The following is a 26503-nucleotide window of genomic DNA, read 5'->3' on the forward strand; positions in this document are numbered from 1 at the left end:
CCAGCATGCGGCCTAGTCGCTCCTGCAGCCACGAGGTCCAACAGCTGCTTCAGAACCTCAAATCCACACAGACACTTGCAGGGGACAAGAAGAGGGGAGAGAAAAAAGGGGGAACAAAGAAAGAATAGGCAGGCCCACAAAAAAGAGCCCCAGATAAAAAGGAAAAGAAACAAGAGACAGACCCAAACACAAAATGACACAAAAAACAAAGACAGACCAGGACACAAGAGAGAAACAGACAGCAAAGGAACACAAAAGAAACAGAAGCTAGAAACAGCCAAGGATGCAAGAGAGACACAGACAAAAAGACAGGGGAAGCCAAACAACACCAGGTAAGGTTAAACAAAATGGATCCTTACCCCTGTAATCACCAAACTTAAATATCCTCCGACCAAAACTCCTCCCCTAAAATCCACAATTCCTGCCTTAGCCTAGCCCTGCTCAGCACTCTGTCAGGGCCCACTCTAATCCATTCTGGCCCCCGTGGGCTTCATGAGAGCACAGTGTGATTTACTAGTTCCTCGATGCTCTCCCAGATTCTGAGGCTTGGGAAATTTAAATGTCCATTTTAACAAAGTCTTCAACTGGAACTTTCGTACACCTCTGTACAAAATCCACACCTGGCATGTACAGTGTCACACTATATATATATATTTATTTTTTTTTAACAAAATATTCAGTGCCCAGCTGAATATAAAAGCTGCAAACCATAAAGCTCACATCAATGCAGAGACAATGCTTCTGTCCCTGCTCTGGGAGCCAATACTTTCATCAGGATCTTGCAGGGTTCCTAAAGATTGTGTAAGAGTCAGTCTGATGCTTGTACAGGGGGCATTGTGGAGACTGGTGAAGAAATACGTTTTTCGTGAGCATTTCTGTGGGTTTCTGAGTTTACAATTTCATTGCTGGAGAGCTGCTACTGACATTTTAAATGATTCAGCTCTGGTTGAGAGGTTGAGCCAGTGCTTGAGCACTGCTACTTAACAGTAACTTTTGTAGGCAGTGTGAGATTATACACAATGCAATTAATGTCATGTAAACGGAAAAGGTCAATCAATGATGTTTGTCTCTGCTTTTTTTGTGCAGGGGCATAACACAAGCCCTTGGAGGGGGCCATGGGTATTAGAGGGCACCCTAGGTTTATTGGTGCAAAAGTGGGTTCTTTGAAACTTTCCCTCCTTGTACATCATGTGGTGAGAAGTTCAGCCCATCTCCTATTAGTTTCTTGTTTGTGGGTTTCACCTGATCAGAAATCTGGTAGACAGTCTTACAAAGTACTTCGCTGGATTAAGGGATCTTTGCCTCTTGTAAAGTATGGAATTTAATAAGTGGTTTGATCTATGTCAAAGACATTAACATTATTCACTAATGTGGGCTGGTTGGAGGGAGACTTCTATCTTCTCATCCTTCTCTGCTGCCTGCCACCCAGTAATTTACGTTTACAAGCAGCTCTGTGCTAGCTGCTGACACTTTTTAAAACACACAGGCCTGTAGCTTCAGCTCCATTAACCCCTATGTCAATCATGTCCTGGAAACGTAGAATCGTCAATAAGGATTTCATGTCTTAAAAGGCTAGGGATCAGAGGTAGTATGGTGTACGAGTTCAAACTGAAGCTTATGTGAATTTCACACCAGACCATATACCGTAAAAGGAATCACATTACATGCTACCTCAGACAATAAGTGCTGTATAACAGTGAGCTGAGGAATCTTTCTGGCTGTGAAATTCTCATGAGTTGAGCTACTAAATACCCATTGAAATCTTTGAAGTAAAGATATACTACAAAATGGTGAAGATGCCAAGCTCTGAAAAGCTACTTTGTCAGAGTTAAGTGCATAGACTGACTTCTGTGGAGCTACTCCATTACCTGTACCACGAAAGTAAAGGCCTTTTCTGTGGTGAAAAGGGGGAAATAATGAGCAGCTATTAAAAAAAAATCAAATAAACCCCAGCTTTTGTATAATTACTTTATAAATGAAGAGTCACTAATGTGAATCCTGGCAAAAGTATTAGATAAGTAGGGAAGGTGTTCAACAAACAGTGGTTTATCTGTCGAGGAACAGTAAACTGAAAGCACAGGTAAACTGAAGGCCACAGCCTGACAGTTTATGCTGGGGTTAGAGTTCATTTCACTGTAATGTCATTAGCAAATATAACATCAAGCATGATGTCTGTCAAAGTAAAGATGCTGCATAATAAAAAGAAATGTAAGCTAATTACGACAGATCCTTTATCTCTCATTGCGATGGAATTGCTCCAGGGGACCACAAGTGACCAACCTATCAGTTGATAGGACACTAACAATAGAGGGAAAATAGAGAAAAATATGAATCTGTTGATTGTGACATCCACATTTTATGTAATTATTATTTTTAGAAAGATACATGTGTATATAACATGTCATAAAAATATTTAAAATACAGGTGCTGTCAGAAAAAAAATACATTGCTGTGTAGCTTAATATCAATTACATTTGCATTTTTTGTGCATAAAACAATAGGTGAAACAGTCATCTCCGCTGTGACTTTGTGTTTATTAGTGTAAAAGGTAAGATCTTTTGACAAGAGAACTATCTGCTCTCCTGGGGGATATGCCAGGCATCTCACATTGTTTAATTCCTGCAGAAGACAAAACAAGAAGACATCTCTTTAATACTACCTAACGTTCCATGAAATGATTTTAAAATACAAACATCAGACAATAATTGTCAAATACTATTTTTGATACATTATCAAGAAAAATATACAGATGCCCTACCCTTCAGCATTGTAGGTGTCCAAATCAGGACCCCTTAGTTGAGGGTGGGGTCAGAGGTGGACTTGGCAGGGTCAGGTGCAGTAGAGGCCAGGGTCACTTGCAGCATTTAGCATAACAAGGTGGCTGTGTGGGAGCATAGATCTCCCTTGATTTTACCGCTTCCTGGGTTGGTCAAGGGAGATGAGAAGATATCCCCACCTGGCCCATGATCCCCACTACCCACAAAAATGGGACAGATAAGTGTAACGGTCTCCCAGCAGAAGTGGTGGAGCACAAAAAAATGTATGGGATAAGGCATATGGCTATCCTGAATCTAAGACAAGACCAAGGACAGACTAAGAGATGAGTCTTTAGAGGAGGAATGAGCAGACTAGATGGGCTGAAAGGTTTTTATCTACTGTCAAATTATGTTTCTGTATTTCACCATCGCCATGCAATATCCAGGCCTAAAACCTACACAGATATTTGTCATTTGTCCCTCCTTTTGTCACAAAAATAATTGTTTGATTTCTATGTAGTAAAATTTAATTTGTGATTGTATTAAATTACTAGTGCCCATTAATTTTATATGAACAGGCATTAGTATTTTGTCCTTCCATGTGCCATTAAAAGACTATCACAGACTATAACAGCTGAGTATTTATGCTTCACAAAGCTGTCATTGAGACGGAAATGTCTTCATGTGACTAGGAGCATACAGCATGGTGTTCCACTGTGGACCTATTCTATTTAAAGAGACAGGCCCGTCGGTGCCTGTGTTTTTCCGGACAAAAAGACAAAAAAACAAATCTCGTTCCGACTGCATTCAGTTCTGAAATTATTTTAGTTCTGCTTCAATAAATGTTAATCTAAAACCATTTGGCCTGTGGGTTTAACCAGCTAACGTAATTGTTCCTACTTTAATAAATATTGTATAGCTGGTCAATCCAGTGTGTGATAATTGAATAGCAGATTGTTTGTAATGATGAATTCAAGTGTAGCAGCGTAGCCTGTGAGAACAGCAGGTTTTGCCTTGTAAAAGAGATGCTTGCATTTTTTAATTAGATGACTTGGACATTTAGCTTTATTCTAGGTCGCCAATGTGTTCCATTTTAAAAACTGTACTTTACTGTCAACTTGCATTTTCAACTTTTAGCATTTATAGTTTTCTCAATATATGTGTTAGAAACCTTACGTGAATACCATGTGGTCTGCCAGTTTAACTTTGTGTTCTCAGGATCTACAAGGTTTCTTCTGCCCATTAAGAACTCTCTCCCCTGTTGTTAAGTTGCTGACTGTAGTTAATTGGTTCAGGCAACCTTAGCAAGGGCAGGGATTTATACTGCCTTTTCATACTAATCTTTTTTAAATTGATTAATTGATAAGTTGCAGATCTTGTCAGAGCTGTTAATTCATTTGGGGCTCATTTTTGTGAAACAAAAAACCCTAAATGTAAGTTATTACAGGATATTACTGGGTGAAGTGAAGTGAGATCATACACTAATAATACAAGTGACAATTTCCACATTAGTTCATGTGTTCATGATGCCTTTGCAAGCCATGCGGAAAAACTAAGATTACCAAAACAGCAGCCATATTCTTTCTGTGAAACTAATATTTTCATTTTATTTCTTCTTTTCCCACAGCTGCTCAGAGTGAGGAACGTTTGTGTGCGTATAAAGATCCAAACCAGCAGGACCAAGGTGTCAGTGAAAGTCAGATATCCCAGGAGAACGGAACTGTTGAGTGTACCAAAGGAAGTACCTGCTTTGGATTATGGGAAAAAACAAAAGAAGGCGAAATCAATCTAGTCAAACAAGGTAAGTAAGATGTGACACTGTCCTGCACACAAACATACTAAACCCTACTGTACTTTAAAACAAGCTTCTTCAAATTAGCCAAGAACACGTAAAACATGTAATACATGTGTCAGGAAACTATTCCAGACCTAAAATGAATAATGTTACAGTCACCACAATAATACAGCCCTAGGTGAGGGGTAAGGAATATTTTTGGGTTAAAGAGCACAAATGTGCTTATTGTTTAATTTAGCAGAAGAATAAACCACGCGTACCAAACAATGAAAATATGTATGGTGATTCATTTTCTTTACTGTTGTTTCATGGTTTTGAAGCTATACGTAGATGGTATTTACTTATGATATATAATATATTTACATAACTTGGGCTGGTCTTAGCACCAGGTGAGACAGACAACTGCATCTCATGCTAGTATTTGTGTGTTTCAGGCTGCTGGTCATACAAAGGTGACCCGCATGACTGCCACTATGAGGAATGTGTTGTGACCACCACCCCACCACTCATACAAAGTGGTACTTACCGTTTCTGCTGCTGCAGTGCAGACATGTGCAATGTCAACTTCACTGAGAACTTCACCCCACCAGACCCCACAGATACCACACCATACAGTAAGTAAGCCATGTGTCTTGACGGTGCTTCATGTCTGTCTTGCAAAAATATATAAAAACCTAGCTCTAAAATGCTGAGGATTTATTGGTTTACATTATTTGTTAACATTTGGGGGGTTTTTTTTGTGAAAGGTGATTCTGATGAATTTTCAAAAGTGGTCTTACCGCTATGGCAATCATAACTGTTGAGTAAACGAGAAGATTTTAGCGGTTGCTACTTTTGGAACTTTGTAGCAAGGTTGCTCCTATTCTATTTTGGGTAGCCAAAATATTTTTTTCAAATATACAGACATGTTCGTTTTTATTAGTTATTTTCAGAATAACAAGTATGATACTTAAATAAAATCATGAATTACCACTTTTATTTGTGACCTATTTTTTTGTTTCTAACACCATGATTAGAAATAGTGTTTACTGGATTATTGTTACTGATAAATCATGGGAACTGATAACACCTACCTATTGCTTTACTTATATTTATGTGTGGTTAAGTGAGTTACATTGTGGATGGAGGGAGAACTTGATTAAAACAAGGGCATCACTAAACCTAATCACAAACCTAACCTACATCACATAAGCTCGTGGTGTACTTCAATCAGTCTATATACCTCCAGATCCTTATATTGCTTGCTGTGTAGTGTTTGAGTACCTTCATATTATTCACGGGCCCTAAGCTGCCTAAATAGTTTTTTGGATCTGCATGCCTAACTCTCAGTATCTCATAATAGAACCAGTAAAACGGTTCCTTATACCGCATGCACAAATAAGATTTCATGCACTCACATCACATGAATATAGCACAGGAGACATCCATGTAAAGTATTTGGGGATGATTTGTAATGATAGATGCCCGTGTTCCCTTGTTTATTACCATACATTTTTGGATGTAATTTACTGCTGTGGTCCCCGTGCGCTGTATGAGGAAACTCTATTCCCACCCACGTTCCTGCACCCCCTGCGCAGGAAAAGAGTTTCCTCATAGAGTACGCGGGCGCCACAGCAATAGGCTGCAGGCCTGTGTGAGGCGGCCGTCAGGCAACCAGGCACCCCCCTGATGAGTGGCACCCGGGGTGTACCGCTCGCCCCCCTTTAGTTTCCCTACTGCTTATGGGTAACCAAACGCTTAGAAGCATATAAATAAATCTGGCACAAGGTGTATGTTTGTGCCAAAGTTGTGCATGTAGTAAATGTAATGATAACATTCCTTAATTTAATATTTGCAAGCATTGTTTGTGTCTATTTTTACCCATTTTTTATTTTCTATTTTCGAGCCAAAAGCATTTATATTATCCCCTCTCTTCTACCAAATAAAAGGCAGACAAACAACGTTGATGTACCTTACCCTAATATGTTTAAGCTGAATGAAGGTATAATTATACGTTCTACACATTTTTATCATGACATCAGCAGAGAGCAGCGAGATAATTAGGAGCACTCAAACAGACATTTCGCATTTTGTGGTTAGTTTTGTAAGAACTTTAAAAGTAAACAGGAAAGCACCAGTTAAGGGGAACTGTTTTCTATTATATTATCTCAGAGTGCACGTTTGTTTGATAGGGGTTTTTAGAGACAATAATAAGTCTTCAGCAGACAGGAAGTGTAGGAAGCAAACACCATGATAAATGCAATGCTGTGTATGATTTCTGTGCATGGTCAGTGGTCCTTCTAATAAGGTTTATTCTTCTAAAATATTTTTGTCTGTATCCATGTTTATTTTTCAGTGTCAGCGAACAACTGATTATTTGATTGTCATTTATTGTTTTTTTATAACGCTGTCATATTCTGCAACACTGTACAATGGTTCAGGAGTATTATATAGAAAATAGAATTTGACAGCACGTAAGACCCATTCAGGCCATCTAGTCTAACCTTAACCAGTCTTTGGTCTTATCAGGATAGCTTTATGTCGATCCCGTGCATATTTAAATTCCTTCACTGTATTAGCTTCTACCATTATATAAAGGTATTTGCATTGAGCGCTGCACTAGGTCTGACCCAGGGCACCAAGATATAATGTTGCAATGTCTCTTAAAGGCGTCCAGTGTTAGGTACTATGGAATTTGCTGGCACTATAGAAATTAATTTAATGTAATCTACTGAACTGGAGGCTCTTCCAGCTCGGCGCAGAGCTCCATAGCGTAAATAAGTGGTGGACAGATCAGTAGGACTTGATTTGCTACCCTAGGTCCAGTAGGCCTAGGAAAAATTACGCCACTAAGTACGTGTGAACCTGTTGCTTTTAATCTCCTCTTGACTTCCTGATCTACAAAATCTAATCAATACTTGTTTGCCGGTTGAGCTACATTTCTGGAGATGTCAACAAAATGAGGAAAGATAGTTGTTTCTTCTAGTGAGTTTAGATTTCTCAATGAAAAAAACTATAGAACAGATACATAATCTAATAGCTAGGCCTATGGAGGCTGACTTACATCTCTGGAGAAATCAAGTGAAATTATAAATATAGTTGTAATTAATATTACTGTTCTTGCACTTGTGTTTTATTGATCTAGATGTTTCCTGTTTGTTTTACTATTTCATATACTTGTTATACGACAGGTCTCTGAGCTAAAATGCTCTAGTTTCTCTAACCCTTTCATGACCATGGTGCATTTCATATTTTTACCATATGTTTAACCATAATTTCCCTTGTTTTGGGTACCTAGACAAATCAGATTCTTTTTTTTCAAGGACATATGAGGCTTTATATTAATTTTAAATATTAAAGATTTTAATATGCATAGTCCATTACTTAGTTTGTGTTTTGAAAAAATAGAGGAAAATGTTTTAAACCCACATTTCTACAGTCTTACTTTTACCATAGATTAGGTGCCTCTGCCAAAAAAAAACCATAATAATAAAAAAATATATATATATACCATATAGGCCGCACTTTTTTCCCCCACTTTAAGTCTTTAAAGTGGGGGTGCGGCCTATATTCGGGGTCTAGCCCCCGACGCCCGGGACATGCAGTCCCGGGCGCCGGGCAGGCAGCGGGGTTAGGATACAGATCCCCAGCAGCGGTGCAGGGGACCCGTATCCTACTCTCCGATACGCTCAGACAGCCTCCCCTGCCAGCACTTCCCACGGGGGGGGGGTGCCGGCACGGGAAGTTGTCTAATCGCATCGTGCGGACGGTCACCGGAAGCGGCGATGGCGGTAAACAGCCTCCGCTGCCGGCACGTCTGCACGATGTGCTTTTAACAATCTCCCTTGCCGGGAATTCCCATGGGGGGGGTCCCCGCAAGGGAGATTGTTAAAGCACATGGTGCAGATGTCCCGGCAGCGGAGGTTGTTTACCCGCATTGCCGCAGCCGGTGACCGTCCGCACGATGCGTTTTACCTTTGCCCCCAAGACTTACCAGAGCAGACTCCCGGGTGTCTTGCGGGGCCGGCGGGGGACATCTACGCAATACGCGTATACAACTTCCGGTGCCGGCACATCCGCTGAGTGCCGGCACCGGAAGTTATATACGCGTATTGCGTAGATGTCCCCCGCCGGCCCCGCAAGACACCCGGGAGTCTGCTCTGGTAAGTCGGGGGGGCAGAGTGGCAGCATATCTCGGGGGGGGAGGAGGAGGAGGACAGTGGCAGCATATCTCGGGGGGGGGGGACAATGGTAGCATATCTCGGGGGGGAGGAGGACAGTGGCAGCATATCTCGGGGGGGAGGAGGACAGTGGCAGCATATCTCGGGGGGAGGGGGAAGGGGACGGAGGACAGTGGCAGCATATCTCGGGGGGGGACAGTGGCAGCATATCTCGGGGGGGGAGGACAGTGGCAGCATATCTCGGGGGGGGGAGAGTGGCAGCATATCTCGGGGGGGGGACAGAGTGGCAGCATGTTTTTTTGGTGCTTTTTTTAAAGAAAAAAACTTTTTCTTTAAAAAAGCACCAAACTTTTAGGGGGCGGCCTATATACGGGGGCGGCCTATATCCGAGCCAATACGGTATATATATATACGGTATATATATATATATAATATTATATTTGAAAAACGTTGGTTTTGGAAGCATTAAAGGTTTTTTAATTATTTCTTGTCAGAGTATTTAAATACAACGTAATACTAGAGATCCCTTTGGGAATTATTAATATTTTGAAGAAGGAGAAACTCTTCACACTGTGATTTCCCCTATAGCTGATCTCAATGTGGTTAGGAGGCATGACTAAGTAACCTTGCTATTTTTTTATTTTTTTTTATTTATTTTTTTTTTTAGAAGGGAGTAATCCTAGAATATAGCAGGGTCTGGACAAGACCCCTCTGGGGTCTCTACTTTTTTATTACTCCTTCTGGTATTGAACATGATGCATTCTAGACACATTTTTAAGGATGCCATTGTACATCCTGATGCATAAAATGGTTAAACCAAATATCTCCAAAACAATTAAACTGATGAGGAAGCAAAATAAATAAATAAATAAAAATACAAAAAAAATATTTATCTATAAGAAAAGCTGTTAAAGTAACTACTCTTTTATTACTACAAAAAGTTACACCTTTAAATATTGCATTAAATGTGCACACATATGTGTAGAAAGCTGAGTTTAAAGCTGAGATTAAAAAAAAACTTCCATATTCCATCTCTTAAAATGTCATCTCTACTGGGATATTAATTGTAGATGTTTAATTCTTTAGATTGTCTGTTTAAATCACTCCCTCATGTTTTGTGCTAACCCCATGCCTAGTTAATTAAAACAACATGGTTTAAGGTGCTTGCTTGCCCTTCTGCCATAAATATCCCCATTTCCAGAATCCTATACTGTTTTTTTACAGCACCAATAACAGACAGGAAAGGGGAATCAGATAATTACAATGTATCTATATTTGGCTGTTGTTTGATAATTTAGTTTGGGGTCACAATTTGGATTGGATTCCTGAAGCTTTTTTTGCTTGATTTATTTAACCCCAGGCATATCACAGTGGGCAGTTTTTTTAATAACTTAAAAATTGTTGAAGCCATACCTGGGAACTATCCGAGTTTTGCCCGGAGACTCTGGGTAAAGCACCACTTCTCCTGGTCACCAGAGAGAATCTTCAGGTTGTGGCAGCGTAGTTGTGACACGGCCCACACAAGCAAAAGAACAATTATGTCTAGAGCTGATTGCCAAGTCTTGATATAGTTAACAAAGGTTAAGTTGTTAAGCTTTAACTATTTAATGTAACAATTGGTAAGGAATCACACATTGGCGTTGTGCACATCTTATCTATCTCTGTCTGTCTAGCTATCTATCTGTCTAGCTATACTTTATGACCAGTATGTGGGCATCCCTCCTAATTATTGAGTTTAGCCACACTCAAGTTTTGCGAAATACTCTGCCAAAGGACTCTGGAACAGTGGAAATTTTTTTCTGGAGTAATGAATCATACAGCACTATGTATGATGGACAAATCTGTTTTTTGGCTAATAGCAGACGAACACTACCTACCAGAATTCATAGTGCTTACTGTAAAGTTTTATGAGGGATAATAGCGAGGAGCTATTTTTTAAGGTATGGGCTATTCCCCTTAATTGAAGTGAAGCATGATGTTAGTGCAAACAGCATACAAATACATTATAGAGAATTGTATGCCTCCAATTTTGTGGCATCAGTTTGGGGAAGGCTATTTCCTCTTCTAGCCTGACTGTGCCCCTGTGCACAAAGCAAGGTCCATAAAGACATAGTATAAAGAGCTTGATGTGGAATAACTCGAGTGGCTTGCACAGAGCCCTTACCTGAACCCTGTGGAACACCTTTTTTATGAATTGAAATGCCGATTGTGAGCCAGACCTTCTCATCCAACATCAATGCTTAAGAACTAATCCTAAAAACAATATTGAAAATATTAACACACATATATACTCACTGGTCACGTTATTAGATGCACCTTGCTAGTACCGGGTTGAACCCCCTTTTGCCTTCAGAACTGCGTTCATTCCTCGTGGCATACTTGCTACATGGTTGAAAACTTTCCTCAGAGATTTTGGTCCATACGGACACGATGGCATCAAGCAGTTGCTGCATATTTGTTGGCTGCACATCCATGATGCGAATCTCCTGTTCCACCACATCCCAAAGGTGCTCTATTGGATTGAGATCTGGTGACTTTGCAGGCCATTGGAGTACAGTGAACTGATTGTCATGTTTGAGATGATGTGAGCTTTGTGACATGGCGCATTATCCTGCTGGAAGTAGCCATCAGAAGATGGGTACACTGTGGTCATAAAGGGATGGACATGGTCAGCAAAAATACTCGGGTAGGCTGTCGCGTTTAAACAATGCTCAATTGGTACTAAGGGGCCCAAAGTGTACCATGAAAATGTCCCCCACACCATTGCACCACCAGCCTGAGCCGTTGATAAAAGGCAGGATGGATCCATGCTTTCATGTTGTTTATGCCAAATTCTGACCATGCCATCTAAAAATCGTAGCTGGAATCGAGACTCATCGGACCAGGCAACATTCTTCTAGTCTTCCATTGTCCAATTTTGGTGAGCCTGTGCAAAGTATAGCCTCAGTTTCCTGTTCTTAGCTAACAAGAGTGGCACCCGGTGTGGTCTTCTGCTTCTGTAGCCCATCTGCTTCAAGGTTCGACGTGTTGTTAGTTCGGAGATGGTATTCTGCATACCTTGGTTGTAACAAGTGGTTATTTGAGTTACTGTTGCCTTTCTGTCATCTCAAACCAGTCTGCCCATTCTCCTCTGACATCAACAAGGCATTTTCATCCACACAACTGCCGCTCACTGGATATTTTCTCTTGTCCGAACCATTCTCTGTAAACCCTAGAGATGGTTGTGCGGGAAAATCCCAGTAGATCAGCAGTTTCTGAAATACTAAGACCAGCACGTCTGGCACCAACAACCATACTGCGTTCGAAGTCACTTAAATTTCCTTTCTTCCCCATTCTGATGCCCGGTTTGAACTTCAGCAAGTTGTCTTGACCACGTCTACATGCCTAAATGCATTGAGTTGCTGCCATGTGATTGGCTGATTAGCTATTTGAGTGTGTGTGTATGTGCGTGTGTATATGTAGATGAGTGTTTAATAATACTTCTACTACCCCTTTAATTTAAGTGGAAGTGTTTCCATCACTTTTTACCCACCATAACTTATGTAATGGTATTTCTTAGCTACCCCAAGCCTCAACTATTAAGCCAGTATCACAACCTCATGCTGACGAGTCCCATAAAGGACGAAACAGCTGTCCATGAGTGGTGATCTGGCTATTGTACCTCTTCCCGAGTTTTGTCTAAAGGCTGTCTTGTACAGCAGGCAATTACTTTCAAGGGATCCATGTATAAAGTGGATATAGAGGCAAAGGTGATAATTGTTAACCTTATTTGCATGTGCCTACCCAGAATCCCTTGTGGTTGTCAAAGCATCATGAGATTTCTTAGGGAAAAACAAGCCTTCTGGCTTGTCTGGTGTCTGTAGATGAGTGTTTAATAATACTTCTACTACCCCTTATATATATATATATATATATATAATGCGTGTATGTGTGAATTTATACATAATAATTAGTAATAAAATTAATTTTTGTTTGTGTACATTATATATGTTTCTGCGTAATGTTCCTTTGTTCTTGCCCCTTTTTTCACCCTTCACAAAATAATGCACACTTCAGTAAACATTTGTGCAAGTGCAAGTCTTCCATTCCAAGGTTGATTCTGGAAGAAATGAAAGTGCAATGACAATCAAAAATGCACCTGAATACTGTATCATGTTTCTTTAGTGCTGGTTTATTTATAAGAATTCAAGTCATTGCTGCTGCATAGCACATTGCAATTGACAGCAGACACAACTTTGTTACGTTAACTTAGCTTTGTTAAGTTTACTAGTTTTTATCTAAATACTAGAATCTAGTCACCAATGCTAAAAAAACTTGTTTTACCCTTCCAATTAAAATATTTTGGGGTTTATGTTTATTTAGTAGCTGTTTTGGTACAAAGTGGTGAAAGTGCAGCCAGTAGAATGTTCATGATGATTACCGTATTTTTTCCAGCATTGGATTAAAATTTTTCCTTAAATATACACTAGCCCTAGTTGATTACTTTTATCTATTGATTTATATACCGTCAGCGTATTCCACAGTGCTGTACTATGGGTAGGCAAGACATAACAAGTAGTGCATAACATAACAATTTGGACTTTACAGAAACATTAAGTGAATGTATCGGTTTGTCTTAGTCTGTCAATTCTCGTCTTGTCATACCCCTTGAATATATGTATTGTATTAAGCGCTGCGTAAATTGTTGGTGCTATATAAATAAAAGATAATAATAATTATAATAATGAGGAGGAGGGGTCGGCTCATATAAGCTTACAATCTAAGAGACAAGTAAAATATGTTTAAACTACCAAATATGTTTGTGTAAAAAGAACCTTCACAATGCTATGTTAGTAGGTTAATATGATATAAATATTAATGCTAGACTATTTCTGCAAGGTCTGCTTTAACATCACCTTTAAGGAGAGGATGAGAGAAAATCTGTGACTAGGAAGGCGTTTCCTGAGTAAGGGGGGTGAGGGGTGAGAAGGATTTAGTGGGGGTGTATCACTGCCTGGCTGATTGGAGCCTGGGATGTTTATGAATGCTGGAGCCTGGATATGGCCCAGCCTGGAGGCAGTCTGTCTGCTTCCTCATGCCTCTGTCTGCCTACACCATCACAGAGGAAAGATATAAAATCAATTAACCCCTCTGCAGCAAAGCAATGAATTGCTGAGACGTGTGGTAGCAAAGTTAATTACATATGAAATAGACTAAACCTTAAACACAAATCCTGTATAAACCAATGTTATAAAAAACGTAAGGCTTTAACACAATACAAAGGCAATATAAAATATGTGCATATACATTGCATGGGATAGGTAAAAGATATGTATAGTTCCTGGAACCATTTGAAGATGTACACACATATCACAGTCATGTGAAACTACACCCTCTTTGAATGCTGTGTCCTTTATGTAAAGCCATAACAACAATCATCTGTTCTTTAGCAGAACTCAAATTCAGTAAATACAACATCAGATACAGCCACAGGATCTAGAAACCTTTTAGTCAGTGAACTCCTCTGTATACCAAAGGATTCTAGAGTTGAATGTGAGGCCATCTTTTCTGTCAGCTAAAGCTTGGCCGAAACTGGGTCATGCAATAGGACCTAAACACATCTACAACAGAATGGCTGAAAAAGAAAAGGTGTTGCAATGGCCCAGTCAAAGTCCTGATTGAAATGCTGTAGCGGGACTGTAACAGAGCTGTGCATAAACAAATGCCAACAAACCTCAATGAACTTAAGCAACATTGTAAAGAAGAGTGGGCCAAAATGTCTCCACAAGGATGTGAGAGACTAATATAGTAAACGATTACTTCAAGTTATTGAAGTTATCATGCCGATGCTCCTTCATGGAAGCCCCGCCGGAAGTCTCGGGTAGCAGCGGAGGTTGCCTGCGTGCATCGCGCAGATGTTCACCGACTGCCAGAGAGGAGGATCCGGGTCTCCTGCAGCGCTGCGGGAGGATCCCCCACTCTGGCAGCCGGTGAACGTCTGCATGATGCGCGTAGACAACCTCTGCTGGTTATCTGCTCAGGATCCAGGTCCCCGGCAGCACTGCGGGGGATCTGGATCTTAATCCTGATTATAAGACGACCTTGAATATAAGATGAGGGGTATTTTTTCAGAGCATTTACTCTGGAAAAAAAACCATTGTCTTATAATCGAGCAAATACGGTATATATACAGTGGGGCAAAAAAGTATTTAGTCAGCCACCAATTGTGCAAGTTCTCCCACTTACAAAGATGAGAGAGGCCTGTAATAGGTACACTTCAAGTATGACAGGCAGAATGAGACAACAAAGTCCATAAATCACATTGTCTGATTTTTAAAGAATTTATTTGCAAATAATGGTGGAAAATAAGTATTTGGTCAATAACAAGTTCATATCAATACTTTCTTATATACCCTTTGTTGGCAATGACAGAGGTCAAACGTTTTCTGTAAGTCTTCACAAGGTTTTCACACACTGTTGCTGGTATTTTTGACCATTCCTCCATGCAGATCTCCTCTAGAGCAGTGATGTTTTGGGGCTGTCGCTGGGCAACACGGACTTTCAACTCCCTCCAAAGGTTTTCTATGGGGTTAAGATCTGGAGACTGGCTAGGCCACTCCAGGACCTTGAAATGCTTCTTACGAAGCCACTCCTTCGTTGCCCGGGCGGTGTGTTTGGGATCATTGTCATGCTGAAAGACCCAGCCACGTTTCATCTTCAATGCCCTTGCTGATGGAAGGAGGTTTTCACTCAAAGTCTCACGATACATGGCCCCATTCATTCTTTCCTTTACACGGATCAGTCGTCCTGGTCCCTTTGCAGAAAAACAGCCCCAAAGCGTGATGTTTCCACCCCCATGCTTCACCGTAGGTATGGTGTTCTTTGGATGCAACTCAGCATTCTTTCTCCTCCAAACACTACGAGTTGAGTTTCCACCAAAAAGTTCTACCTTGGTTTCATCTGACCATATGACATTCGCCCAGTCCTCAGACGGGCCCGGACATGTACTGGTTTAAGCAGGGGGACACGTCTGGCACTGCATGATTTGAGTCCCTGGCGGCGTAGTGTGTTACTAATGGTAGCCTTTGTTACTTTGGTCCCAGCTCTCTGCAGGTCATTCACTAGGTCCCCCCATGTGGTTCTGGGATTTTTGCTCACCGTTCTTGTGATCATTTTGACACCACGGGGTGAGATCTTGCGTGGAGCCCCAGATCGAGGGAGATTATCAGTGGTCCTGTATGTCTTCCATTTTCGAATAATTGCTCCCACAGTTGATTTCTTCACACCAAGCTGCTTGCCTATTCCAGATTCAGTCTTCCCAGCCTGGTGCAGGTCTACAATTTTGTTTCTGGTGTCCTTTGACAGCTCTTTGGTCTTGGCCATAGTGGGGTTTGGAGTGTGACTGTTTGAGGTTGTGGACAGGTGTCTTTTTACTGATAACAAGTTCAAACAGGTGCCATTAATACAGGTAACGAGTGGAGGACAGAGGAGACTCTTAAAGAAGATGTTACAGGTCTGTGAGAGCCAGATATCTTGCTTGTTTGTAGGTGACCAAATACTTATTTTACCGAGGAATTTACCAATGAATTCATTAGAAATCCTACAATGTGATTTCCTGTATTCTTTCTCCCTATTCTGTCTCTCATAGTTGAAGTGTACCTATGGTGAACATTACAGGCCTCTCTCATCTTTGTAAGTGGGAGAACTTGCACAATTGGTGGCTGACTAAATACTTTTTTGCCCCACTGTATATCCCCTTCATTATACGTTTCTCTCTTATATTATGCTTGATCTACCCTTCACCATATTTTAACTTTTAGGTATGCTCTAGGTATTTTTTGTGTTTTATGAAGAGGATCATTATGTCTGTGTCAGGCGAAGTCTGTATTATGTTGTGTCCTGTGTGCTACGCCGTGATCTGTGTGTACTGCAATATCCTGTGCGTTGTGTCTTGGGTGTGTTAAGTTGTGTGAGGACCTTTTCTGAGCATTATGCAGTGTCCTGGGTGTACCGGTACGTCCTGACCTTGCAGCGGCAGGGACACATCCCTGCCGCTACACGGGAGACCAGGCTGGACTCCCCCCTGTCAGCAGAAGCCAGCATCGCAGGCTTTCTGCTGCCCGATCTCATGTAACCGCTTATATATATATATATATATATATATATATATATATATATATAAAAAATTGGTTATTTTTCTAATTTTTGCTAGTTTTGTACTAAATTTCTCATCCTAAATTTTAAGCTTATCATCTAACTATGGTATCAAAAGAAAGCTCTATCTCTCCTTGAAAAAATATATAGTTTACATGGGTACACTATTCGCAGGAAAGGAGACTGAAGGGGTTAAAATCATAGGGGACTACTGAGGTTTAAAAATAACTTTTACCCAGTCTAAAGCCCTCCCTATCTACTTAGCTAGATATCAGATTAAATTGCTTGAACTTAATTTTCAATCCTATTTGCAATACCCATTCATCACATTGAATTAAAATCTCCACAAATATTACAGATTTTTGGGGTTAAACAAGGATTTACAAAAAATAAATAAAATAAAAACATTCCAAAGCATATGCACTTATGAGTACTGCAAACACAGGCACATGTGGTAGTCAAGTAAACAACAGGCAACACAGAATTACCCAGACACTGGCAATCCTATTAACTTTGGTTGCATTTGTATATAACAATCTAATATTTCATTGGTATAGGTGGATGACATAGAAAATCAGTGTATCGGGAATCTGAGTGAGGGCTCGGTTATTTATGAAGAGTGATTTTGGTAAAAAGTTTGAAAAGAAGGTCTTACCGTATTTGCTCGATTATAAGACGACCCTGATTATAAGACGACCCCCCAAAATCTGAATATTAACTTAGGAAAAAAAGAAAAAGCCTGAATATAAGACGACCCTAAAGGAAAAAAGTTTTACCAGTAAATGTTAATTCATGTAAACTATTTTTTTTAATAAAAGCTATGATTGAGAAAAATATTTTTTTTGTTTTTATTTCTTGTATTTTCCAACCTGTCCCCCAGTTACGCACATCTGCCCCCAGGCTTGCCACTCCAATATGGCACTGTGGCCCATGATATGCCTTTTAACCCTCTATATGCCACTGTGCCCCATGGTATGCCTTTTGACCCCCTATGTGCCACTCTGCCTCCAGAAATGCCTTATACCCCTATATGCCACTCTGCCTCCAGAAATGCCTTATACCCCTATATCCCATTCTGGCATTTAGGGGGTTAAAATGCATATTATGGGGCAGAGTGGCATATAGGGAGGTATAAGGCATTTCAGGAGGCAGAGTGGCATTAAGGGAGTTAAAAGGCATTGTATAGAGCACTCTGCCTCCAGAAATGCCTTATACCCCTATATGCCACTCTGGCATTTAGGGGGTTAAAATGCATATTATGGGGCAGAGTGGCATATAGGTGTATAAGGCATTTCAGGAGGCAGAGTGCTCTATTAAATGCCCCCTTAACGCCACTCCAGAAATGCCCTATGCCCCCATTTAACACACACACACACACACACACACACACACACACCCTATACCCCCATTTAACTAACACACACACACACACACACTCTCCCCTCCCCTCCCCTCTCAGCCCTCTCTTACCGGTGCTTCCAGCCGGGGCAGCGGGTTGACGTCGCCTTCTGCTGCAGCCGGAAGGAGGTGGAGTTGGCAGCGGGGGTTTGTATCCGTCCGTCGGGTATACTTTCCCCGGCTGTCAGAGATCAGAGTTCCCCGCACCGGTGCGGGGAACTCTGATCTCTGACAGTCGGGGAAGGTTTGCGCGACGGACGCAGACAACCCCCGCTGCTAGCCACACCTCCTTCCGGCTGCAGCGGACGTTGTCTACGCAGATCGCGTAGACGTCAACCCGCTGCCCCGGCAATACAGCAGGAAGCACCGGTAAGTGTGTGTATGATGGGGGGGGGGGGGGTGAGACAGGAGGATCCAGGTCCCCTGCAGCGGTGCGGGGGATCTGGATCTTAGTCTCCTAATCAGACTCTATTTGAGGTCTGATTAGAAGACGACCCCGATTAGAAGACGAGGGGTATTTTTCAGAGCATTTGCTCTGAAAAAAACCTCGTCTTATAATCGAGCAAATACGGTACTTGCTAGGGTGGTATGGTTACTTTTTAGATTTGCACCAGTATCACTTTTTATACATCACCCCCCTGTAATGGCAAATCACTTATTTATGTATTGCTGTTCAATGGAACATTATTGTCTGTAACATAAGCTTCTTATTTACCCTCTATCTCAGGAAATGGTGGTTGTGCTGTGATTACGTAAAGTTGTATGCTTACCTTTGTAGCCATCATTCACAATAATTTCAAAAATCAAACAGACTTCAGGGATGATAAGTCTGCTCCTTGTTTTACAGTACTGAAACAATATTGGTATTTGCATTATCTCGGTCACAGTCTGCTGCAATGCATTCATTTCTCAACTGCGTGAAGTCTCATCATACATAGGAATGATGACAGATAAAAACTTTTTTTTTTCTTCTTTTGTAATCTAGTTATTTGTTTCCATTGTCTACTGTGGCTGTAGAGATTGGTTCATTGGCCAACCATTCTCAAATGGAAAAATAGTTTTTAGTGTCTTAAAATTAGGGCTGCAACTAACGATTATTTTAATAATCGATTAGTTGGCCGATTATTTTTTCGATTAATCGATTAATCGGATAAAAAAAAACAATATGCAAATTTTTTGTTTATTTAAAATTTAATGAACTGGATGTTAAAAAACAACTTAAAATTTACATTAACATTCTTATTTTGTTATGATGTAATAAAAAAACAATATGTTCAAAGTACAAAAACCCAAACACAATATTTATGAAACAAAATAACCCCAAACATTCTGAAAAGAGGTGGACTATTACTGTTCAAGAAACTTTGCCCCAGCCCTGGCACTTTGCACCCAGCACTTTGCACCCAGCACTTTGCACCCGGCACTTTGCACCCAGTCCTGGCACTTTGCACCCAGCACTTTGCCCCAGCCCTGGCACTTTGCACCCAGCACTTTGCACCCAGCACTTTGCCCCACCCCTGGCACTTTGCACCCAGCACTTTGCACCCAGCACTTTGCCCCACCCCTGGCACTTTGCACCCAGCACTTTGCACCCGGCACTTTGCACCCAGCCCTGGCACTTTGCACCCAGCACTTTGCCCCAGCCCTGGCACTTTGCACCCAGCACTTTGCACCCAGCACTTTGCACCCAGCACTTTGCACCCAGCCCTGGCACTTTGCACCCGGCACTTTGCACCCAGCACTTTGCCCCAGCCCTGGCACTTTGCACCCAGAACTTTGCACCCTGGCACTTTGCACCCAGCCCTGGCACTTTGCACCCAGCCCTGGCACTTTGCACCCAGCCCTGGCACTTTGCACCCAGTACTTTGCACTGTGCCCCTGCACCCAGTCTCCAACTCTGCCCTGCACCCAGCCCTGCCCCCACATTCTGCCCTGCCCCCACACTCACGCCCTGCACCCACACTCACACCCTGCACCCACTCTGCCCTGCACCCACACTCACACCCTGCACCCACTCTGCCCTGCACCCAGTCTCCAACTCTGCCCTGCACCCAGTATCCAACTCTGCCCTGCACCCAGTCTCCTGCCCTGCCCCCACACTCACACCCTGCCCTGCATCCCCACCCCCACTCTGCCCTGCACTCAGTCTCCTACCCTGGCCTGCCCCCTCACCCCCACTCTGCCCTGCATCCCCTGAAACCCCACCCCCACCCCCGCGAATCGCTCTGTGCGAACGGAGCCACTCGCACAGAGCGAAGCGCTCTGTGCGAACGGAGCCACTCGCACAGAGCGAACCGCTCTGTGCGAACGGAGCCACTCGCACAGAGCGAACCGCTCTGTGCGAACGGAGCCACACGCAACTAAAAGAAGGCGGAGAGTGCAGCGGAAGCGGGGAACGCTCGCGGAGGTAAGTAAAAGGAGCCGAGTGCTCCAACAACGAATCGATCACTCGATTAATCGATAACGGAAATCGTTGACAACGATTTCCGTTATCGATTATTATCGATTTTATCGATTCGTTGTTTCAGCCCTACTTAAAATAATGGAAGAAAAGAGACCATCATGATAACACTTTTGGTTATGATAAAATATTGTCTACTATTTTATACAGTATAGCAAGTTTGTGTTTTAGAATGTATCCCCCCACTTTAAGAAAACACTATTATGCCTGCATGCTAACACACAATAATCTCTTGTAGTAGTAAAAAATATATAGTCTGTGTAAGCCTTCATATATTTCTTTTATTCAGCCAACTCCATAGAACAATAAGGTCCCAAATGGGTTTCAGACTGATATAAAATTGCTGTCTTTGTGGAAAGTGGTTTTAATAGAATAAAAAAAAAAAAATAATCAAATTGGCCTTTGTATGAAACTAAATTTCGACACTCCTCGTGGTGATGAGTCCACTGAATTATTTGCTTACAGACAGACACCAGCATACCTTGAAGACAGGTAGCATATCACAATCTGATTGATGTCTAAGGAAACACAATTAAACTTTTTAACACATGCAATTTAGGAACATAAAGAGCATCTCCGTTTCCTTTCATTAGCTGTCTCAACTAATTTATTTAACCCCTTAACGTCCATTGCCGGGTCAGGCACGTCATGCAAAACGGTCACTTAACGACCTATGACTTGCCTGACACGTCATGAGACTTAAACAAGCTTAGAAAGTGATCAACAATCACTTTCTAAGCTTAAACGGTGTTGCTGTAATGCCTCGGTGTCGAGGCATTCAGCAACACCGAGATCGGCATGATGGGCCATGTCTGGCCCCTCCCCGGGGCGTCAACATCCGCCATACATTGTATGGTGGCGGACGCCCGTTTTAAAAGCGTTTAGGAGGCGATCAACGATCACCTCCTAAACATCAATGGTGTCGCTGGAATGCCTCGATCAGGAGGCATCCAGCGACACCAAACACTTACCTTTGGATGGGCTGTGACCGCTCCGGAGAGCGGTCACAGCCGCAGCTGCACGCAGTCTTCGCCATCCGCAAGATGGCGGCGGCCCGCAAAAAAAAAAAAAAAAAAGTTGAAAAAGTTCGCTAGACGGTCTCCAGACCCTCTAGAGAACTCTGGCTCCACTTGCAGGTTGAATACAGGTACTGCATTCAACCATACAAGTCAATGGAGCCCAGCTTTCTAATCACTATGTGATTAGTAAAATATTTAAAAAAAAAATTACAAAAAAAAAAGAAAAAGCTTAAAAAAAAACATGGTAACATTTAAAAATTATTATGCATCAGAGGAACTATCCAGTTCCAGCAAAATGTAAAAAAAAAGTCCAAAAAGAGTAAAATAAATAAAATAAAAAAATAAAGTTTATTATTATGAGCAAGTGCTAAAATTAGCACTGTATCTTCCCAAAAATCCTGACATGGAAAAATTTTAATAAAAGCATTTCAAATACCCAAGGGATGTCTAATTTAAAAAAATGTATGGTTTGATGGGGTAAATTGGAGTGGCCGGGCTCAAAGATAGGGCATAGGCACAGACTGACCGAAATGGGGGGAAAAAAAGCGCACTTCCAAAATGTGGCATTTTAACCCCAAACACCAGACAAACCCATACATGTGGGGTATGACTGAACTCGGGAGATGTTCCTGAACACATATTAGGGTGTTGTTTGATAGTGACGTATACCTGGAGCTATAAATTTATACCCAAAGTACAATTTGTGTGAAAAAAAAAAAATACTACCACAAAGTGTGGCAAAGGCTGGTGGTAGAATCTGATGCATGGAAAGGGTTAAATACTACCATTTTAAGTACCTTGGGGTGTCTAGTTTTCAAAAATATATGGTTTTATGAGGTAAATTGTAGTGGCCAGGCTCAAAGATAGGGCATAGGCACAAACTGACCAAAATAGGGGAAAAAAGCGCACTTCCCAAATGTGGCATTTTAACCCCAAACACCAGACAAACCCATACATGTGGGGTATGACTGAACTCGGGAGATGTTCCTGAACACATATTAGGGTGTTGTTTGATAGTGACGTATACCTGGAGCTATAAATTTATACCCAAAGTACAATTTGTGTGAAAAAAAAAAAAATACTAACACAAAGTGTGGCAAAGGCTGGTGGTAGAATCTCATGCGTGGAAAGGGTTAAAATACTAGCATTTGAAATACCTTGGGGCGTCTAGTTTTCAAAAATATATGGTTTGATGGGGTAAATTGAATTAGCCGGCTTCAAAGATGGTCCTATTAGGACATGGGGGCAGAATGACCAGATGTAAAAGTTCCAAGTTAAAAAATGTGCACTTCCTAAATGTGGCGTTTTACCTCCCAAACAACCCGACAAACCCATGCATGGGGGGTATGACTGTACTCGGGAGATGTTGCTGAACACATATTCGGGTGTTGTTTGAAAGTGATGTATACCAGGAGCTGTAAATCCATACCTGAAGAGCAATTTTAGCGATAAAAAACACAAAATAAATGACTACCACAAAGTTTGACAAAGACTGGTGGTAGAATTAGTGCATGGAAAGAGTTAAAATTCTAGCATTTGAAATACCTTGGGGTGTCTAGTTTTCAAAAATATATGATTTGATGGGGTAAATTGCATTGGCCGGCTTCAAAGATACCCGAAATGGCACATGGGGGAAGAATTACCAGATTTGGAAAAAATGGTTTTGAAATAGCAAAACGCTACTTGTACTTAATGCTCCATAACGTGCAGAAAAAAGCAAAAAAACATAAAAACATTGGGTATTTCTAAACTCAGGACAAATAGTAGAATATATTTAGTAGGTTTTTTCATTAGCTTTTTTGGATGAGTAAAAGATTTTTGGGGTAAAAGTCAGCCTGGTCCTTAAGGGGTTAAAAAACAAAACATCAAAAGGTTTAGGAGTATATAGTATCATTTGTGAAATAGGACACTACATAAGTGGATGTACTGAGTGTTGAAGAGGAGCCTGGTTTAACTTCCTCACAACCTGTTAGGCCATAAGGGAAAAACACACACACATAGGAGGCACATCAGTCTGAAAAGAAAAATAACTCGGCAGTCTCAAGTCTGGCATAGAAAGAGATGACTTTATGAATCAACGGCTAGGAATGAATTAAGCAGATAAAAAAAGAAATGAATTGTCTCAGTTGGGAAACATTTAATTTCTTTCATGTACAAATTCAGATGATCAATAAGGATGCTAGGGTAAAAAGAGCCTATTGTTCTAATCCAGATACCTCTCCATATTCGGTATCCCGGTTGTATATTTCTTTCTCCTTTTAAATGACTAGTATAAATATTATCATTATTATTATTATTTACAGGCTAGACTAGCAGCATTTGTATGATGCTCTCCCAAGAGAACTACATCTTAAGTCAGTATAAAGCTTTCTAGTGTTTGCCCTGGAGTCTAGAAAAACAAAAAAGTAAAAATATACAGTGTATATATATATATATATATATATATATATATATATATATAATTAAACTATGTAAGTGTATTTATGACTTAGCTATTTATGTGAATGTATTCTTGTTTTACATCACTTAAAGTCTTCCTGTATAACCAACCTAGTTTAGAGATGCACCCAGTATCTTATTTTGGGGTAAATGGCAAACCATCTTCCTTATATACAATCAATTCTATAGTTGAGGGACTATAGGTTGAGGGTCAGAAATCACCTTATTTTTTATATTTTATAGTCTTGTTTCCATGAGACTCTTTAGAGGCCAAAAAAAATATCTCAGGTTTTCAAATCAATCGTTCATGTTCTACTTTTATAGAAAAAAAAAAATAGTTGAGGTTTGTTCTCTCCCATCATTCCCTTGCTTGGACACAGTGCCAGACATATTAGGTTTAGTTTCTGTATCCGGAGTATAATTTGCTCTCAGGTCCGTTTGGAGAGCATGCCACACCAAGGAATAAAAAACAGAAAAACTATTTCTAGGAAATATCATCATTGTTTTTTGTATCCATTATAAAATATAACTACTTTCTTAATGTTGTGGGATCTTAGGTTCTGTAGAAGTACATTTTTAGCATGTTTCATCTTTCATAGTGAAAATGTTTGCACTCATTTTGGAACAGAATTTTCCTTACCTAGATTTATAGGATGCAGAACATGAAGTTGGAACTTGTCTTACATCAACACTAAAGGAATTATGCCACCGTGCTAGATCTCTTTTTAATATTCTTTATATTGCTATTGAAATTCTCAGCATCTTTGTATAATTCTTGTAGGCACTAATTAACCTATGTAACAGTGTTTGCAAATTAAAATAATAAAAAAACAACTTTAGGTACCGTATTGGCTCGGATATAGGCCGCCCCCGTATATAGGCTGCACCCTAAAAGTTTGGTGCTTTTTTAAAGAAAAAGTTTTTTTCTTTAAAAAAGCACCAAAAAAACATGCTACCACTCTGTCCCCCCCCCCCGAGATATGCTGCCACTCCCCCCCCCGAGATATGCTGCCACTGTCCTCCCTGTTACAGGGTCACCGTACCCAAGGCTGGGTACCCCTGTTTGAGGGCTGAGGAATCACCAGTCAGTCCCTCGTACGGATAGCACTCAGCTATCCACGGATCATCCAGACCACCATTCGTAGTAAACCAAGAAGAACTCTCTTTATTACAAACACACAGAACTTATATACAATCTCAATGCAATGTGTACCGAACCCAACCCCCAATCCCATCAGCCACATCCCATCACAAATCCCATCAGTATACAGGGGATGTATCAGGTGAGGGGATTACAGAATACAATGGGTTCCCCCACCTGTGTTATCCCCCCTGTAGTGCGGGTGCCGTCTGGGCAGACAGGGCTGTGTTGGCTGATTAAGAGCCCCAGCCAGATTATAGGATCGTCTCTTTGAAGGCTGGGGCTGAATCCACATCAGTCTCTGGGCCGCTTACACAATAAACACAATATAATATATTACCGGGTCACAGTATACAGAACCGGACACAAAAGTGCTCCGTGACCCGGCTAAACTTCATATGACACATGAGCCAGCTAGCCTGGCCCTGTCACACTCCCCCCCCGAGATATGCTGCCACTGTCCTCCATCCCCGAGATACGCTACCACTGTCCCCCCCCCCCCGAGATATGCTGCCACTGTCCTCCCCCCCCCGAGATATGCTGCCACTGTCCTCCTCTGCCCCCCCCCCCCCGATTTACCAGAGCAGACTCCCGGGTGTCTTCCGGGGCCGGCGGGGGACATCTACGCAATACGCGTATACAACTTCCGGTGCCGGCACCAGAAGTTGCATACGCGTATTGCGTAGATGTCCCCCGCCGGCCCCGCAAGACACCCGGGAGTCTGCTCCGGTAAGTGCCCCCGGCAGAGGTAAAACGCATCGTGCGGACGGTCCGCACGATGCGCTTAGACAACCTCCCGTGCCGGCACCCCCCCCCCCCGTGGGAAGTGCTGGCAGGGGAGGCTGTCTGAGCGTATCGGGGAGTAGGATGCAGGTCCCCTGCACCGCTGCGGGGGATCTGTATCCTAACCCCGCTGCCTGCCCGGCGCCCGGGACTGCATGTCCCGGGCGTCGGGCGCTAGACCCCGAATATAGGCCGCACCCCCACTTTAAAGACTTAAAGTGGGGGGAAAAAGTGCGGCCTATATTCGAGCCAATACGGTATATACCATGGGTAAAGGTATACACTCTCGAAATGTGCACATTTATTCCACGTTATCTCATTACTACACTTTTGTTAAGTTGGCACTTTGAGAAACAGACCTCAGCTATGAGGTTAACAGTAAAAATACCTTGAAACAATGACACAGATTGCCAATAAA

The 26503-nt window shown here is 41.6% G+C and overlaps 1 protein-coding gene across 1 annotated transcript in view; it reads left to right on the top strand.

Annotated features, from left to right (window-relative positions):
* The first annotated feature begins 283 nt into the window (after window positions 1–283).
* Window positions 284–26503, top strand: part of LOC149287568 (bone morphogenetic protein receptor type-2-like) — a 43028-nt gene continuing 16808 nt past the window's right edge. The window contains exons 1-3 of the mRNA XM_089492763.1: window positions 284–332; window positions 4384–4557; window positions 4986–5165. Coding sequence (XP_089348889.1) covers window positions 284–332; window positions 4384–4557; window positions 4986–5165 — 403 coding nt within the window. The remainder of the gene's footprint in view (window positions 333–4383; window positions 4558–4985; window positions 5166–26503) is intronic.

The sequence above is a fragment of the Sceloporus occidentalis genome, unplaced genomic scaffold, assembly GCF_023333645.1.
Source record: "Sceloporus occidentalis isolate IW3139 unplaced genomic scaffold, rSceOcc1.0.p SCAF_59, whole genome shotgun sequence".
Lineage (NCBI taxonomy): Eukaryota > Metazoa > Chordata > Lepidosauria > Squamata > Phrynosomatidae > Sceloporus > Sceloporus occidentalis.